At 40.6% G+C, this 17,163-nt stretch overlaps 1 protein-coding gene across 1 annotated transcript; it reads right to left on the reverse strand.

The window, feature by feature from the left end:
- Positions 1–780: 780 nt before the first annotated feature.
- On the reverse strand, positions 781–16,233 carry LOC142310207 (keratin, type I cytoskeletal 19-like). Its single transcript, XM_075347694.1, has 8 exons — positions 15,686–16,233; positions 12,281–12,363; positions 11,747–11,903; positions 11,384–11,545; positions 10,367–10,492; positions 7,713–7,945; positions 5,554–5,579; positions 781–2,194 (listed from the first exon to the last, which is right to left on the reverse strand). Exons 1-8 carry the CDS (start codon positions 16,178–16,180, stop codon positions 2,139–2,141), a joined length of 1,338 nt encoding a protein of 445 aa, XP_075203809.1. The 5' UTR covers positions 16,181–16,233; the 3' UTR covers positions 781–2,138.
- Positions 16,234–17,163: the final 930 nt, after the last annotated feature.

Below are 17,163 nucleotides of genomic sequence, written 5' to 3' on the forward strand. Positions count from 1 at the left end.
ACCTCAAGAATACCATCCCCACAGTGAAACATATTGGTGGCAGCATCATGCTGTGGGGATGTTTGTCGGAAGCAGGGACAAAGAAAATGGCCCGATTTGAGGGGAAGATGGATGGTGACAAATACAGGGATGTTCTTGATCAAAACCTTTCTCAGTCTGTCAATGATTTGACTATGGGGAGATAAGGTATGCACACCAGTGACTATGTAAGGGGAATATATGAAATAGCAGAAACTGCTGTGTGAATACTGACATGAAAAATCCAAAAGCTATATGTAAGAGTGAAAATGTGAAAAATGGAATCTGCATTACTGCCATGAACATATGAATAAAGAGAAATTTAGCTACTGAATTGATCAATGCAATATATATATTCACACAGCAGTTTCTGCTATTTCATGTATTCCCCTTAGAATGGTGTTCCAAACGTTATTCCTATTTGTTAGTAGTTTTTCGTTTGTGAACCCTCCCCACCACACCTATTGCCAATCCATATCATACGCATAAATAGCCTGGGTCTCAGCTTCCCATACACGGTAAGTTTTTTAACTGCATGAGAGGACACACACAAGCTAGGGACCCCAACGTAGAGAAATACTTTGGCGTAGTGTTGGGGCTCTATTGCATTGATCAATTCAGTAGCTAAATTTCTCTTGATTCATATGTTCATGGCAGTAATGCAGGTTCCATTTTTCACATTTCATTCTTACATATAGCTATTGAATTTTTCATGTCAGTATTCACACAGCAGTTTCTGCTATTCCATGTATTCCCCTTGCATAGTCACTGGTGTGCATACCTTATCTCCCCATAGTGATGTTTTTTTAGGTTTTTGCACCCAGTTCAGACTTAGAATGGTGTTCCAAACGTTATTCCTATTTGTCAATGATTTGAGACTGGGACGGAGGTTCACCTTCCAACAGGACAATAACGCAAAGCATATTGCTAAAGCAACATATAAATGTATTGCCATTGCCTAGTCTAAAGCTCAGACCTTAATCCAACTGAGAATCTATGGTCAGACTTGAAGATTGCTGTACACCAGACAAAACCATTAAACTTGAAGGAGCTGGAGCAGTTCCGCCTTGAGGAATGGGCAAAAATCTCAGTGGCAAGATGTGGAATGCTTAGAGAGACATATACAAAGTGACTTTCAGCCGTAATAGCAACAAAAGGAGGCTCTACAAAGTACTGACTTTAGAGTGAATGGTTATGCACACTCAAATTTTCAGTTATTTTGTCCTCTTTGTCGTTGGCTACACAATAAAAGAAAAAACGAATGTTCACAGATTTAGGCATGTTCTTTACACAAGCAAACCCTCACAAAAAAACAGTTAAAATCCAGCTTGTGAGTTAGTTAGCAAAACTCGAAAAAGCACCAAAAGGGGTGGAATAGGAAGGGGAGGGGGGGGGTGAATACTTTCGCAAGGCATTGCAGGTCAGGGGCAGTGTTAGGCCTTATACTATATGTAGGAAGGTGGTGTGAGGGCTCATCCTTTGTGTAGGGAGCTATATGAGGGGTCATGCTGTATGTAGAGGGATGTCAGCATATTTAAATCTGCTAAATATCAAGTTATATAATTATTAATGTATATTAATATTAATTATTATTATTATTGAGCAGGATTAATTTCAGCCTATTAGTTTGGTTTTCCACACTGTCATGTAGCCCCTCAGTAAAATGAATTGCCCATAGAGGATAGGCAGCTGGGGGAAATATTATGTGTTTTAAGAACACAGGAATGATATAGGGTCCCTAGTAAATATTTATGAAGCACCATTTGAGTAATCATCATTATTACAATAATTTATTTTATCAAGATTATTAAAAATACTGATTTTTTTTTTTGCCTTAGACATTTTTATCAAGAATAAATAGACAATAGATAACGGCAGGAGAATAATAGGCTTTGATTACATATATATATATATATACAACCGGGTTGTGTAGATATACAGTAATATTCACCATGTCTATCAGTCATACTTCCTTTTAATTTCTAAGTGACTTTCAATGTAGATAGAATCTGACTAGTAGCCATGGCCAGTAGAACTGTTTTTAGGTCAGTGATAGAAACGTGATCTTTCGGGATATCTGTGTGAGTGGAGAAATATTGAAGTTGCTGAGTTGGTCAGATTTATAAATTGTCCTGCTGAACTTGTGTGATTGTTTGATGACTTCTAAAATGTTGTTCTGAAACAAAAATGAACAGTTAGAAAATAATCTGCACACAATTCTCTATCAATGGAAGTATTCTTCATTTCTAATGCTGCCCAAACTTGGTCCAAAGTTGGCCTTCATGTGATATTGAGAAGAAACGGCTATTGAAAAGTATATGATAACCTCATTTTTCTTGACTTGACTGAGGTTTTTATACAAAAATATGCCATAACAACTAGCAACCCTGTAGACATAGCAAAGTATTTGGCAACTTAGGAGAGACCAAAGCAATTTAGAAATCACAGATGGTAAAACATAGTCTTCCTAATATTATTTGGTGGCAACAAGTCTCCTACTTACTAAAAGTTGATTGAAAATGAAGTTCAGAGGAGATGAGATAAAACCTTCAGAAGAAGTAACTCTTTTTTCAGGTTTCCAGGAGTTTAAATAAACTTCTATTCACTTTACAAACATATATTCATTACATACTGACTGATTTAGAATTTAGATATTATACACTATATGGAAAACGGTAGAATCATATGTCTCAATTAATTAATCAGAGCAGGAATGGGGTCATGAGTTGCCCAATAAATTCTCCACATAAAATATAATAAAAACCTTACCTGATCGTTCTAGAGATGTGCATTTGTGATTCCACCAAGTGGACTCCATCAATAAGGGGAATGGATGTGTAGTGTAGTGAGGTGAACTTACTTCTATTAAGTGAAAAGCTCTTCCAGGAATATTTCTTGGAATAGTTGCTCTGTAGCAGTGAGTGCAAATATATGGCATGTGTGCCATTGAGGACACGCAGAACCTTCTCTGCTGGCAAGCGTGCTGTCACCTCAGCCATAGTTATATTGCCACTTAGAACTGCTGGTGCGATCATACTAGCAGTTCAAAGTTTTGTTGGAGTGGAGGACACATTACTCCTCGCTTCAACACTCATTACTGCAATGTGCCCGCCAATTAAGGATATGAATATTCACTGCTAGCCATGCCCATAATCCCACCCACCTCTTGCACTGAAGCCGGTGCTGAGAGGTGCGCAGGATTATGGGTGTGAGGAGTAGTGAATATTCATGTTCTTTAATAGTAGGACATGTGAACAACCCAGCAGCTGGCTTCCTGTAGCAGTTGGGCGGTCACGTGTGCCACTATTAAAGAGAATGATTATTGTTCATTGCTCTTCATGCCCATTTTTCCGCAGGAGCAGTGAATGTGGCAGCAGCTGACCGCTGTATAAATGGGCATGAATAACACTGACGTCATGTGCTGGACCCTGAAATCAGTTGCCCGGGATGACAGCATTGGAGTAGGACACGGGGGAGAGGAGAGAAGGTGAGTATAATCATTTTGGATTTTTTTTTACTGTGTGTTGCGCGATAGGGTATCATATGTACCAGGATGTGTTCAGGATTGGTCAAAAAAGAAAATAAATTCGGCGCTCATACAGGAAAAAAGTATTGGAGATAACAAGGAGTATGTTAATTTTTCTTTATTGTGGTGAATAAAAAAGGAAAAAAAATTCCCGTTATTACCAACGTTTTGAGCCAAACATGGGCCTTTATCACGGTGGTAGGGATCTGTGTAGTAAAAAGTAAAAGAATTAAGAAACATACTCCAAACCAATACAGTGTGAGATATTACAAGAGAATAATAAAAATTATTATTATTGTTTTGTAATATCTCACACTCTAAAGCGGGCTTTACATGCTGCGATCTCGGTACCGATATCGCTAGCGTGCGTACCCGCCCCCATAGTTTGTGTGACACGGGCATATCGCTGCCCGTCGCGCACAAAATAGCGCAACCCTGTCACACGCACTTACTTGCTCTGCAACGTCGCTCTGGCCGGCGATCCGCCTCCTTTCTAAGGGGGCTGGTCGTGTGGCGTCACAGCAACGTCACACGGCAGGCGTCCAATAGAAGCGGAGGGGCGGAGATGAGCGGCTGGAACATGCCGCCCACCTCCTTCCTTCCGCATTGCCGGTGGAGGAAGGTAAGGAGATGTTCCTCACTACTGCGGTGTCACACACAGCGATGTGTGTTGCCGCAGCAACGAGGAACAACCGCTAATTAGAAGAGAACGAATTTTTGTTTTAGGACGACCTCTCCCCAGCAAACGATTTTGGCCGCTTTTGCGATCGATTTAGGTCGCACATAAGTGTCACACGCTGCGATATCGTTAATAACGCCGGATGTGCGTCACTAACGACGTGACCCCGACGATAAATTATTAACGATATCGTAGCGTGTAAAGCCTGCTTTATTGTTTGGAGTATGTTTCTTAATTCTTTTACTTGTTGTAATACACAGATCAACAGACTTTGTTATCTCCAGTACTTTTTTCCTGTACGAGTGCCGAAGTTATTTTCTTTTTTGACTCATTCTATTTACTTCAGAGTACCAGCTATTTTCGCAGTAGAGCCAGGTTTAATCTCTTTTATTGCATTCAGGATGGGGACATATACCAGGACGGGGCCATCTATACCAGGATGTGGCAATGACTTGGACATCCATACAAGTATGGAACAAAGTTGGCGACATCTATACTAAGATGGGAAATGATTTAGACATCTATACCAGTATGGAGCAAAGATGGGGCAATGATAGGGACATCTATACCAGGATGGAGCAATTATGGGGACATCTGTACCAGGATGGGGCCAAGATGGGACATCTATACCAGGATGGGGCTGTGACGGGGACATATATACAAGGATGGGGCTATTATGGGGATATCCATACCAGAATAGGGCTATGATGAGGACATTTATACCAGGATGGGGCCATGATGGGCACATCTATACCGGGATAGGGCTAAAATGAGGACATATATAATAGAATGGGGCTATTATGGGGACATCCATACCAGAATGGGGCTATGATGGGCACATCTATGCCAGAATGGGGCTAATATGAGGACATATATAGCAGGATGAGACTATTATGGGGAAATCCATACCAGGCTTGGTCTTTGATGGGAAACATAATACCAGGTTGGAATATGATGGGGACATCTATACCAGTGCTGCATGAGTTGCTCTTAAACTTACAAAGTATGAACCAAGGTTAGACAAGTTCTCAGCATGCATTCAACAGCAAAAACCACATTATTTATTCAAAAGCATGCCAAATGCTTTTAAAGTTCTGTTATTGGGGTTAAATTGCCCTGTGATAAATTATTGGGTTTTGGTTTGTAGTTTGGGCACTTGGTCTATGAAAGGTTTGCCATCACTGCTGCATAGTACCAACTATTTGTCCTCTATTATTTGAAATGTAAAGTGATGCCATAATCCTAGGAAGGGTCTGGAGGAATCACATCGTACATTGTTAGAACAGTGAGGGGAACCTTTTATTATGATTTAAGTTTTCAATCGTCTTACCGTTATCAGATTGGTGAATAGGAACGCTGCAGAGACAGAAATAACATCAGGTATTATTCACATTAATACACAGTATGCAATACATTATTAAATAGATGCCTTCTGACATATGGACAAGATATTACCAAGTGTCTTTGTATGGCATATGGAATGTCATGGATGGTAACATGAGAAATATAGGGCCCCAACTATGCAGTACATTTTGTGTTGTAGAGGAGATGGCGGTTATTTAAACCCCATCTTTAGATGTCCTATGAAGGAATTACAAAAGAGGCCTTATGAGCTCAACTTAAAAAGTGTAATACCTAATTGCATCTGTAGAGGAGCTGCAAGGCATTGAACACACCCAAAATGCCTTTTACACTAACTAGACAGTGTATAAAATCATACTGGCACTGCGCCTGTAACTGAGAAAGTTCTTGTGGAAACAACTTGTAATTCATATGCAAATAAGGGGGTTTTGGGGCACCCATAGCGTCACCATGAGATGGGTGCACTATTACACCCCTTTTTTGAGACGGCCCCAGCTTGTGATGAATTGCATTCATTTCTATAGCGACGGTTGCACTCATGTGTGTGCATGCGCATTGATACTGACTGTGCCGGGCCCCTTCATTTCCATATGAATTAAAAAATTAAATCAATTAAAAAGTTTTTTTTCTCAATCACTGCACCACTAATAGGTACAATGTTAGCATGTTTTTCATACTGGTGAAATCCCCATTACCACTGTATAGTTAGTCTAATAAGCTTTTTGGGGGTGACAGACTCCCTTTTTGCCCCAGTTCATCAAGGAGTTTATGCCAGAATTCTGGTGTAAAATGGCTTAAAATGTTACAAAAGTATTGCCCAATTGCAAATTGCGCTAATATTTTTGAAAAATTTGTGGGGCCGGGACGGGCCATGATTAAGCATCAAAATGTATGCCTCGAAAGTGGTAGAAATTAACCTAAAATTATATGCCAGCCACCAGCTGTAGGAACAGTTATGGTGGAGAACACATTTGTAAGATTAGCTAAGCTCATTAAGAAGAACATACCCTGTTCACACAGTGCTTCCTTCATTAATACTGGCATGCAGTCATTGAGTCTTAAAGGGAACCAATCACCAGGATTTTCGTATATAAGCTAAAGCCAGTGCTATACTGGCACTATCAGGCTGATTCTATACATACCTGTAGTGGTCAGCTCGGATGTTTAGGTTCTGAAATCCAAGAAAGTAAAGTTTGTAAAATGAGCAGCTTCTTGAGTGACAGTTGCACTGGAGCAGATCATATATTCACAGTTATCCCCTCCCTCTGTTAGAATTAGCATAAGCATTATACAAATGACTCACTTTGTCTAGCAGGACCTGTGGTGAGGTCATACCCATGTGAGCTGGTATCCACCTTTGGTGGCTGAGGCCCCACCCCTTCTGGTCACATGGGTATGACCTCACACAGGTTCTGCAACAGACAAAGTGAATCATTTGTATAACACTTATGCTAATTCTAACAGGGGGGGGAGAGAACTATGAATATATTATCTGCTCCACTGCAACTGTCACTCAAGCAGCTGCTCATTTTACAAACTTCACTTTCTTGGATTTCAAAACCTAAACATTGGAGCTGACCACTAAAGGTATGTATAGAATCAGCCTGATTGTGCCAGTATAGCACTGGCTTTAGCTTATATACGAAAATCCTGGTGATTGGTTCCCTTTAATAATGACTTGAGGGCATACTGTCTTTTTTCTTGGAAGCCGATGTCCAGACAACCCCTTTAAGGAGATTGTACAGAACCATATAATCAATGGTACGCTATAAATAATAATTGCCAACTACTGGACAAATCTTTCCCAACAATTCCACTGTCTATTGTAAAATTAAAGAAATGCATCCTGCCCTCACAGACCTCTGAAGGAAGTTCGATCTGACGGAACAGTATAGGCTGCAGCCGATCAATGGCCACTGATTGGCTGCAGCAGTCCCATTACATAAAAATTTCATGTGGCGTCCAGGAGCCAGAGCACTGCACTGTCGCCGATCCAGATGGTAAGTATCTCAGTTTTTCATGATGGCCAGTTGAGGTTTTAAGAAAGGGTTATCTAGGAGTCAACAACCCATTAAAGTCCAAACATGCATGCAAAAAATGTATCATAATCATTTTTTCAGCTGTCACCTTTTCATATACTGCAAGTCATGACCCTCAATAAGACGTTTGTATGTGGCAATCTCCATTTCCAAATGGCTCTTCTGGTCCATGAGCTGTTTGTATGCAACATTTTGCTGCTCCAGTTCTGGGCGTATCTCTGCCAACTCAGACTCCACATTGTTGATCAGGCATTGTAACTGGGATAGCTGGGAACCATAACTGGCTTCAGTCTCACAAAGGGAGTCATCAAGAGCAGATTTCTGAAAATAAAAGTGAAGTTTTTAGACTACAACTAATCACTTAAGGCCGCTTTACACGCTATGATTTATCTGACGATCTCAGTAGCGATGTGAGACTCCCAGATCGTAGTTACGATTTGCAAAGATCGCTCATAGGTCGTTTATTAGCGGTCACACGTAACGATTGCACAAGCAACGCAAAAGCGTTCAGCGATATATTGTTTGACCAAGGCAGTCGTTTTGATGTTGTTCATCCTTTGCAGGGTGTCAAACGTACCAATATGTCTGCTGCGATCCGAACGACGAACAATATTTTGAAAATGGACGACGTGTCAACGGTCAACGATTTTCACCCTATTTGCGATCGTTCAGAGTCGCACGTAGGTGTCACATGCAACGACATCGCGAACGATTCCGGAGCTGCGTCACGGAAACCGTGACCCTGCCGACATAACGTCAGATAAGTCGTAGTGTGTAACGCCGCCTTTAGAATCTTTTAAGAAATAACGTCTGAAACACCAGTTCTGAGTCTGAACTGGGTGCAAAAACCTAAAAAAAATCTACACTATATGGAGAGAAGGTATGCACACCAGTGACTATGTAAGGGGAATACATGGAATAGCAGAAACTACTGTGTGAATACTGACATGAAAAATCTAATAGCTATATGTAAGAATGAAATGTGAAAAATGGAATCTGCATTACTGCCATGAACATATGAATAAAGAGAAATTTAGCTACTGAATTGATCAATGCAATAGAGCCCCAACACTACGCCAAAGTATTTCTCTACGTTGGGGTCCCTAGCTTGTGTGTGTCCTCTCATGCAGTTAACCAACACTATGCCAAAGTATTTCTCTACGTTGGGGTCCCTAGCTTGTGTGTGTCCTCTCATGCAGTTAACCAACACTATGCCAAAGTATTTCTCAACGTTGGGGTCCCTAGCTAGTGTGTGTCCTTTCATGCAGTTAACTGCATGAGAGGACACACACCAGCTAGGGACCCCAAGGTAGAGAAATACTTTGGCGTAGTGTTGGGGCTCTGTTGCATTGATCAATTCAATAGCTAAATTTCTCTTTATTCATATGTTCATGGCAGTAATGCAGATTCCATTTTCATATTTTCATTCTTGCCTTTAGAATCTTGTCAAGGTTGGTGCCTAGAAACTACACAACAAATTGTGCCATATTTAACCATTTTAGCATCAGTATATCAATGATAGTGATGTACATAATGTCAAATCAGGAGATCCAGGGCTGGCTTCCAGGATAGCAGCAAATAGCCAGGTTACGTAAGTCAAAAAGTGTAAATGAGAAGATACATGTAGTACAGGGAGAGACGTACTACTGTAGCTTAGGCCAAGGTCAAAACAGAAAATGCAGCCCTGTCTACCAGAAAAGTGGCACCAGTGGCTCACTAGTATCCGAGGGCAGGAATTTCGGCCCATAGAAGATATCTCTCCTGAATGCAGGATTTTTACCAAGAGTTGTTACTAGACCAATGAAACGTAAAAATGGTTTGTGTGTAATGTGAGAGCCACTTGAGACACATGTCCAGTTTGTGATGGGGTCATGTGTTGCATGTGTAAGTGGTGAGTGTGCAATAGGTATTTTATGTGTGAGTTGGTTTTCTGGATGGCATGTGTCCTTTGTTTGACTAGCACATGCATTGCATGTGTTCTTCATGTGAACAACTCATGTGGCTCAGTGTGTACATAGTATATGTTTATGAGTCCAGTATTTTAATTGCTATTATGCTCTAGGATTAGTTATATGAGAGGGGCTTTAAGTGGAAGTCACACACACCACTTACCCAAGTTAGTGTTCAAGGGAATCTGTCTCCAGGTTTTTGCCACCTCATCTGAGAGCAGCATAATATGTAGCGACAGAGATCCTGATTCCAGTGATGTGTCACTTACTGAGCTGCTTGCTGTATTTTTAGTAAAATTACTGTTTTATCAGCAGATTATAACTATAGAGGACTAGTAAACTTACTTCCAGGTAGTCAATCTTATTTCTGAGCTCTGTATAACCCCGCCCCACCATTGATTGGCAACTTTCTGTGTATACTACACTGTACATAAGGAGAAAGCTGCCAATCAGTTGTGGAGGTGGAGATATACAGCGATCAGCATTCCGAAAACTGCTATATCTACATCAGAGAAAACATTAAAATAACAGCACACAGCTCAGTAAGTGATACTCTCCCTTCCTTATACTGTTCTCAGATGGGATAGAAAACACCTTATGACAGATTCCTTTTAATATCCAATATGTAGAAGGAAAAAACCAATTGCTGTCAAAGTTACAATAAACAATAAAAGATTGTACTCAAGTTTTCAATAAGTTTATAATATACGAGTTCATTATTCTGGAAGATTTAATTGTATGCAATATGACTAATGTACGAGCGGGAGCTAATAAGGGATAATTGATGTCATACCATGCTGAGTTGACCTTGCAGTTCTATTTCCAAAGTTTGCATATTACGCTTTAACTCAATGAGGTCACCAGAAACTGTCTGTAGCTGTTCAGCCCCAGAAATCATCTCTCGATTCAGTTCTTCACTCTGCAATATCATAATATAGACAAGATGGACATAAGGAAAACATGAACTATATACAGCATGTTGTATGAAGGCCAGTGGTGCAACTGGAAGCTTCTAATCCTGGGGTTGTGATATCATAATTAATGGCTGATTATTCGTGATGACATTTTTTCCCCAGACTGGTTATCCACTAATAATGTGCAGTAAGAAACCAGGTGTACATACCATGGGGTTCATCATCGCACCGCACATGCCGAGGGAGGCACCGGTTATGTAGGGGGCACAGCCAGCCATGAGAATTGCAGAGTCGGCAGTAACACCATCAACGCTGCCTCCCTGGACATGTACAGTGGATCTCTTTTCCAACGGTTTGCAAAGACCCAACAGTGATCCTTCACTTGCGAATCATGTTACTCACGACCACAGGGGTGTGATAACATGAATTATGTGATGACTAGTCTGGCCCAAACAACGCACCCACAACTCATCACACACTAATTCGCATATCGCCACCGCAGTTAATAACATTGATTTTTGGCATGTGAAGAAATCAGTAAGACAATACACTGGGCTTGTTAGGTCAGGTAAAAAGGTAGCTATATATACATGGTGGTGGTTTGAAGCACATGGTGAAGCTGGAAAGTTCCCTTTCATGCAAAACCTGTATGAAGGTCCTAGACGTGCTATGGGACATTTATAGCAATAGTGTCTTCTAATGTGGCAGAAGGGCCTTTGAGCATCCTGTTAGTGTACGTATAGTTGGCAAGCCACAGGTTGAAGACTGCCATATAATAAGGCTAAAACAACCTTTTGTCTCATCAGTGGGGCATGCTGTTGTGTTTTCCCTGTCCAGTTCAGAAAACTCATACTAAGTCAAATAGACTTCAGGAGCCTAAAACTTTTTTTTTTTACCCTTGCAAGGAAGATCTCTTCAACTTCTTGCAGATTTCTGTCCAACAGTTTTTCATACTGTTGTCGGATCTCAGACAACACGCTGTTCAGATCCGCACATGGAGCAGCGTTCACTTCAACGCTGACCCTGGCACCCAGCTGTGTACGTAGGCCGTTTACTTCCTGTAGAAAAAAGTAATAATTAACTGTATGTCTAGGAAGAAAACAATAGACGTCTGTTACGAAACTGCAAACAAGTAATGCAATTTTCCTCAAAGAACATACTACAAGATGGCCGACAGCCCCTTAGACATAGACCCCAGATTTTAAAAGAAATGTCCATGGCGATCTCGACTGCTCCTCTTATGCAAAACTATACTTTACCTCCTCATGATTGTTCTTCAGTTCTTGAAGTTCATCCTGAAGGTGTTGTACAGTCATTTCTAAGTCACATGTCTCCATGTTAAGTCTATCTAAAACTCTTCGGAGGCCGTTGATGTCGGATTCAGTGATTTTTCTCACACTCATTTCCAGCTCAAGCCTTAAAGCATGAACAAATATATCAACATATTAATATCAACATAGGGAATTATTGAAAGTAGAAAATCTAATGAGTTGAGCACAGTTAGGAGTTCATCAGAGTCCAGTGGGCAGTCTCACTCCCTGTGCATAGCTGCTAATCACTGAGGAGGACCACCTGTTGGAGGTGGTCACCCAAGGTGGTCATCCAAGGTGGACACCTAAGCCCAGAATCAGCAGGCATTTAAATACAGATTGAAAGAATTATACTTGTATTTTCTATGCCAAACTATATCCAGCATCAATCTACTCAGCTCTGCTCCTTGTACTCTATAAAATGTTAACCCTTTTAAGGAGAAAATTCAAAACATCTCATTTTAAATTGTGTGTTGCACTTACTTGTTCCTAAAGTCATCTGCAGCCAGTTTGGCATTGTCCATGTCCAGGAACATTTTGGCATTTTCCGAATAGAATGCAGGAATCTATAAAACAATGTAGATCGAATTACAAAGTTGTAGGGCATCATCAATTCAATTCGTATCGACACCTTGCATACAGAAATGCTTTGATATGAAACCCATGACCCCCCCAAAACATTGAATGCTGGTCACGCATATGGCGCTCATTTAACTTTGATGCTCAAAGTGGCCACCGTCAGCTGCAATGCACATCTGGACTCTGGACAGCATACTGTATCTTGCTGCACGTTGTGCAATATGGTAGGTGACACGTTTGCACAAGCATCTGTAATACGTCGTCGTAGGTCCTGCAATGTTAGTGGAGGGGTTGCATACACCTGCTGTTTGACGTGACCTCACAGCAAGAAGTCCAATGGGATCTGGCCAGGTGAGCGTGGAGGCCACTCCACGCAGCCACCATACCCAATGACTTGTAGGAAGGTCTCCATGAGGCATCACTTCACGTCCGCAGCCTTGTGAGTTTTACATATTCTAATCATAGCATTTCTGTATGCAAGGTGTCGGTTCATATTGAATTGATGATGCCCTACAACTTTGTAATTCACTTTTTTTCTCTATCTCGTACCATTTTTGAGGTAAAAATGCTAACTCCGTTGTTTTCCACCAGGTGGCGCTATAGGTGGTTTCATTGCATAGTGCATGGCTACTTTACTATACCTAGACACCACTTCTATGCCTATAGCTGCCGCCGTTCTCAAGTTAATGGCGGTGGACAGGATATGGGTGGACACACTGTAGAATTCAATATTGACATGTTATTTTGCCTTAAAGGGAACCTGTCACCATTTTGGGGCTTATAACCTAGGGCCACCACCACTGGGCTCTTATATACAGCATTCTAACATGCTGTATATAAGAGCCCAGGCCGCTGTGTAGAACGTACAAATCACTTTATAATACTTACCTAAACAGTTACTGCGGTGGAGTTGGGTCATATGGGCGTCTTCGTTCTCCGGTGCCGGCACCTCCTCTTTCGGCCATCTTTGTTGTCCTTCTTCTGAAGCCGCGGTGCATGACGCATCCTAGGTCATCCACACTCGCCGGCATTGAGGTCCTGCACAGGCGCACTTTGATCTGCCCGGAGCAGGGTAGATGAAAGTATTGTAGCGCGCCTGCCTGGCTGCAGCTTATAGGCCTCAAAACTGCTAATAGGTAACCTGTAAGTTGATATTTAATAACAAAATTTTATTTGAAATGTTATTTTAATTTTTATCCTTTAGTAAACTTGGTGGAGGGGGGTTAATTTATTTCTCAGTAGATGTGGTATGATCAGACCATGTCCCTGTACGGTCAGACATGGCCATTACACAGTACATAGCAGGGGCACATTTATAAGATTATCTCAGCACAGGAACATTTTTTTTAAACACATCCAATTGTGGAAATTATTATTATTACAAGATCTATTGTTCTTCTGGCAACCCCTTTAAGTCCTTTAAGAAAACTCCTTTGATCCAGTCTTCATATTTCATGTATAAACCAAAATGTTTCAGTGTTTAAAAAAATGAACTTTTGGAAATCTGTTGACAGACTATGTGAAAAGATTATGATAAACCAAGAGCAACCACTCATCCCTAGAAAACCTCAAGAGCTTTCAGATGCTTCTAACTGTTCCTGTAGTCTTATCTGGATACACATAATACTACTAAACATTTATGGAAAACAAATCCTAAAAACTATGAATGAATACATAACCTTGAAGCAATGGTTCCTATTTAGAAGAGCCAGTCAGTGTATGGAGACTGAAATGCAATGCTCCATGGACAATAATTACGCAAAGTAGCTCTCCTCCAGAAGGAAGAAAGCTCTCTTTCTTGCCAACGATTAGGATATTCACCTAGATGTACTTAACACTTGTCTGCCTGAGCTGATGACTTTTCCCCTCTATGCACTAGATATTTACATTAATAATAATAATCTTTATTTCTATAGCGCCAACATATTCCGCAGCGCTTTACAATTCAGGAGGCTCATATACATATCATATACATAAACATATATAAACAAGTAACAATTATAGAAGATACAATATTTAAAGGGAAAAAAGGCAACCCTGCTCGTGAGAGCTTACAATCTACAATGAGATGGGGGGAGGGGCAAGGTACAAGTGCTTATTTACAATGACAATCCAGCCATCTCAAGGAAATGGGGGATAGATAATGGCTTCCTGGACCAATAGGCCAGAGCCTTGAGATGCATTTGGGTGCCATGGAGTTTGACGTGGGGTTATGTTCTGAGACGTTGTAGAGGGATTAGGTGAAATTAATTTGGCTAGGGAGTGTGATAGGCCGCCCTAAAAAGATGTGTTTTTAGGGTGCATCTGAAGCTGAGTAAGTTGTGATTCGTCCTAACTTCTTGGGGTAGAGCTTTCCAGAGGTTTGGTGCAGCTCGGAAGAAGTCTTGGATTTGGGAGTGGGAGGTTCGAATTAGTGTGGATGTTAGTTGAAAGTCATTTGCAGAGCGTAGAGAACGGGTGGGATGATAGACAGAGAGGAGGGTGGAGATGTAGGGGGGTGCCGCACTGTGGAGAGCTTTGTGGGTGAGAACAAGCAGTTTGAATTGGATCCTGTGATATATGGGCAGCCAGTGCAATGACTGGCACAGAGGAGAGGCATCCGAGTAGCGGTTAGCCAGATAGGTGACCCTGGCTGCTGCATTAAGGATGGACTGTAGAGGAGAGAGTCAAGTTAGGGGTAGACCAATTAATAGAGAGTTACATTATGAGGAACCACAACAAATTGATCTGTAGAAGAGAATTTATTTTTTTTTCTAAAGATAGTAAATAGGGATGATCGAATACTTTGATTATTCAGCTTCGCAAATATTTTCCGAATACCTCGCCGCTATTCGACTATTTGTGATTCGTGAATATTTGATGTGCAATGTAAGTCTATGGGAAACCGAATAACAACTATTTGAAACTATTTGGGCTTCCCATAGACTTACATTGCGCATCAAATAGTCAAATAGCGGCGAGGTTATTCGCGAAGCCGAATAATTGAAGTATTCGATCATCCTTAACAGTAAACTGAAAGAGAGCCAAGGAGGTGCAGTGGGCTTGTAGGCTCGAATCAAACTAAGGTCATAAAGTTTTACATTCTCCCTGTGTTTAAATAGGTTTCCTCTAGGTCTTCTTGTATTTGCCTTCACACTTATCTGTCAACAGGGTTTGGCTTCTATGAAATTGTTTCCAATACTCTAGGGTAGAAAAATTAGATAGCTAACACTTTTTTAGACAAGGACTAATGGGTGTACATCACAGCAGATATGTTGGAAGTATATAAACAACAAGAAATAAATGTAATAGTGTAATTGATCAAATCACCTGTTTTTGGAGCTCCTGAATGGTCTTGAAGTAATTGCTGCAGTCAGGCAAACCATCAGGTTGATTCTTCTCATACCATTGTCGAATGTTCTTCTCCAGTTGACTATTTTCTTGCTCCAAGGAACATACTTTCTCCAGATATGAAGCCAACCGGTTGTTTAGTTGCTGCATAGTTTCCTTCTCATTGAAGCATAAAAGTCCATCATACCTTAATGCATTGTGAGCCCCATGGTTAACAGAATGATTTCCATGGGTATAGACAGATGCAATTCTAGAGTTCCACCCTTGAGTGTAGTTTCTGGAGATGCTAATGCCTTTTCCTCCTGATCCACCATGGACACTAGGAGATCTAAAATGTCTTCCTTGACGGACTTGATTGCTTGTCCCATGGTGAGAGCTAATGGATGTTGTCTGAAGATTTGGTGTATTTTGAGTTGATGTTTGGCAACTTCCTTGGATTGATCCAGATTTAACCTGCTTGATGCTTTGATTCATGGTGGAGGTAGAATAAGATATACTATGGAGGGAGGCACACGTTCTGTTGTAGATTCAGTTAGGATGTTTAGTTGATTTTTGATGCTGAAGAATCTTTTATAAAGCCTCAAAGATGTCGTAAACTGAATGCTATTGTTATGAAGCAGTAAAAGGCTTCCATCAGGGAGGAATATAAATGAAGAGTCATTCATGAAAGCCTGGTTATTCATTGTGATGGTGCACTTTGACACACCCTAAATGTATGACTGGCTTACAAACCATGGTAGTGACGGGGTCTTTGTCATTATTCACAATGTAGTATAAAAAATAATTACAATTTTAAAACATACGACAAATGTAAATTATAATTCACATATCGTTTAGATGAGGAAACATCTACATTTGAAAACCAAGTAAATGTAATAAATGAACTGCAATAACTATACAAGTTTTATATAACACCAACTATGTGAAAGGCCACACAATGGAGTATGATAAATCCAATATAAATTTATTAAGATATAAATAGTATACAGTAGTAACAGACTAAAAAACTCTCTGTAGTACCATACACAACATAACAAGACAAATTCAAGGAGTAAGTAAACCTCAATAAGGTGGAGGACAGGTAACTACATGGCTAACATAATATCAAGAATGGTCTGGGGTAGTAGAAAAATATAGTAAAAATTAGTATAGTTAACACATATCTAATTCCCTTCAGACCTAGTACTCCAGTGAGATACTGCCCGTATCCAGTAGGTTCTGTATATTACAGACCATAGACATGCAGCACATGCAGTATAAACCGCAGTAAGAAAATCCAAACAGTAAAGGTGTCAGTTGCATGCATAGTCCTATTACCTACCCCCTGGATAAATAAGCAGTGTCAGGTAGTCATCTGTCCAAAGGCCCGACGCGCGTTTCGTGATCCTTTTTCAAGGGCCACCACACGTTGTTTTATATAAACAGTATAACCCTGCTTACATAAAATTTTGAAATTT

This window comes from Anomaloglossus baeobatrachus, chromosome 5 (assembly GCF_048569485.1).
Source record: "Anomaloglossus baeobatrachus isolate aAnoBae1 chromosome 5, aAnoBae1.hap1, whole genome shotgun sequence".
Lineage (NCBI taxonomy): Eukaryota > Metazoa > Chordata > Amphibia > Anura > Aromobatidae > Anomaloglossus > Anomaloglossus baeobatrachus.

Coding starts and splice junctions, on each gene's coding strand:
- LOC142310207 (XM_075347694.1), bottom strand. CDS start 16,180: ATGAATCAAAGCATCAAGCAGGTTAAATCTGGATCAATCCAAGGAAGT. Junction 12,364..15,685: donor TTCAGGAGCTCCAAAAACAG/GTGATTTGATCA, acceptor ATTGTTTTATAG/ATTCCTGCATTCTATTCGGA. Junction 2,195..5,553: donor TATTCACCAATCTGATAACG/GTAAGACGATTG, acceptor TTTTTGTTTCAG/AACAACATTTTAGAAGTCAT.